This window comes from Sphaeroforma arctica, assembly GCF_001186125.1.
Source record: "Sphaeroforma arctica JP610 unplaced genomic scaffold supercont1.209, whole genome shotgun sequence".
Taxonomy (NCBI): Eukaryota; class Ichthyosporea; order Ichthyophonida; genus Sphaeroforma; species Sphaeroforma arctica.
The window spans coordinates 1,122-3,174 of NW_014040349.1; the positions used below are offsets into that span (position 1 = coordinate 1,122).

The 2,053-nt window shown below is 43.0% G+C and overlaps 1 protein-coding gene across 1 annotated transcript; it reads left to right on the top strand.

Annotated features, from left to right (window-relative positions):
- Positions 1-1,498: 1,498 nt before the first annotated feature.
- SARC_03906 (hypothetical protein) lies at positions 1,499-1,967 on the top strand (the record flags this gene model as incomplete). The annotated part of the gene is made up of 2 exons (XM_014302276.1): positions 1,499-1,638; positions 1,790-1,967. 2 exons carry the CDS (start codon positions 1,499-1,501, stop codon positions 1,965-1,967), a joined length of 318 nt encoding a protein of 105 aa, XP_014157751.1.
- Positions 1,968-2,053: the final 86 nt, after the last annotated feature.

Sequence of the window (2,053 nt, forward strand, 5' to 3'; positions counted from 1 at the left end):
TGTACCTGTGTGTATGAGTATCATAGTAGATGCTCGTAGGAGAAACAATGTCAGTTATATGCTGCAGTTATATGCTGAGGACACATTACGCACTGACACACGTCCCTGTGCAGATTGCAATCCACTATATGGTTTCAAAGTGAAATATAAGCACCGTTTAAAAAAATTCTACTATTTTTCCACAATGCTTACAGGAGAGTACATGCACGTTTGCCACACTATACGACCTTTACCATAGTTCCTTCACCTAGCGATACATCACTTCGTTTTGACGGGTGATTGGTGTTCAGATCATCAGCACTGATTGCGACGCTTGTCAAGCTATCACTGCTATCCCTGCTCACTGGTGTACCGATGAACACTTCCTCATCACGAGTCGATGGCACTGCCAAGGATGTGCCGTCTTTGTATGTATCTGAAACCTCAATATTTTCTAAGCCACTATACTTATCACCCATAGCCCTTCCCGCATCCAAAGGATTTTCTCGAAGCCACCCAATGTTCCAGAGTCGATAATATTAGTGCCTGAGGAAGCTGTACTTTTGGACCTTGACGGTAAGGAGCATGCTAGTGTCATCACCCGAGACCTCGTAAATAGATCCCACTGTATTCACCCTACCGGGTGCATACAGCGTATATTTGCAGTAGTGTACACCAGCGTATATTTACAAATAACAGTGACCTCGACATTGGCAATTGGCTTCTCCGACACAAGTTCCAAGATGAAACCAAAAACAGGTTTCAAGCTTGCTATAGATAAATGTGCCATCCACTGAAACGTTCAGATCCTCAGCACTGATTGCAACACTTGCCAAGCTATCATCGCTATTTCGGTCCACTGGTGTGTCGATGAGCCCTTGTCCAGTACAAGTAATAGGCAATGAATCGAATACATTACCTTCTTCTATTTGATTTAGAACATCGACTTGGGAAGCATCATACTGTTCATAAGTGGCGCTGGTCATAATGTATTTCTTTTATTGATGGTTATTACAGGACTAGCTAAGCAGGGAAGGAAAGTTTAAATTGTGAATAGGGTTTGCTACCGGAAAAATACAATTTAAAGAATTTCCATCCTTGTAAAAATAGTTGAGACCGGTAACAAGTTGGGGCACAACTTCAAACGGACGCATACAAATGATAAACAATCCCGTCAAACTATATTTTACGTTTTAATCAAATTCATATTCTATTTACAATATATATATCTATATAAATATACATCCAAATACAAATCTTGGTCATTCCATCAGCTTCCATCGACCGTTTGCCACACCTCGGTGTGAATTTGTGACTGGAACAATCTATCGATGGTACTTTGGCGAACCAACGGCGATATTCAGGAAGGGGCACTGTAACCACCTCGCTCAAAGACCTTCCTTCTTCTCTTCTTCCCTACAAACGAGGTGTTCTCTTCACAACTTACTTGGCATTTTCATATATAGTCAGACAAAAAAAGCTCTAACAGGAGAGTTTATTCGTGTTGTAGTGAGCAAAAATGCTACTGATAGTCGTCGTCAGAAAAACGAGTGGTCTAGCTACTCTGGCAGATGGCTTCGTTGCCGGTTCGCTGAACATCTACATATACTTCCACGCCACAACCAAACAAGAAGACATTGCAGTCTGTCAGACCATCAGGTATTTCAAAAGAATACTCGCCGTCTGCGTCGGTTAATGTGTATATGGTTTCCGATTCATTATTTCCGCCAGTACACGTTATGCCGACACCCTGCCGATCAACGAGTTCATCATCAACTCGTACAACGCCTCTTATACATTTGTCGCCTAGAGAACTACTGTGTGTGGGAGGCGGAGTGAAGGATGATGATGCGGAGGGAGAAGGGCTCACAGATGGAGTTGCGCTACTTGTTGCCGTGGGCTCCACGCATGCTGTATACTCATCCTCTCGAGTCACATCCATATCGACTTCCCCATCTCTGATCGAGATCGTACAATCCTTGAATTGATCAAGTACGTTGAAAGAATACTCACCATTGATATCGGTCAGGACGGTTTGTTCGATAGACTCTTCATTCGCGCCTGATCCAACAGT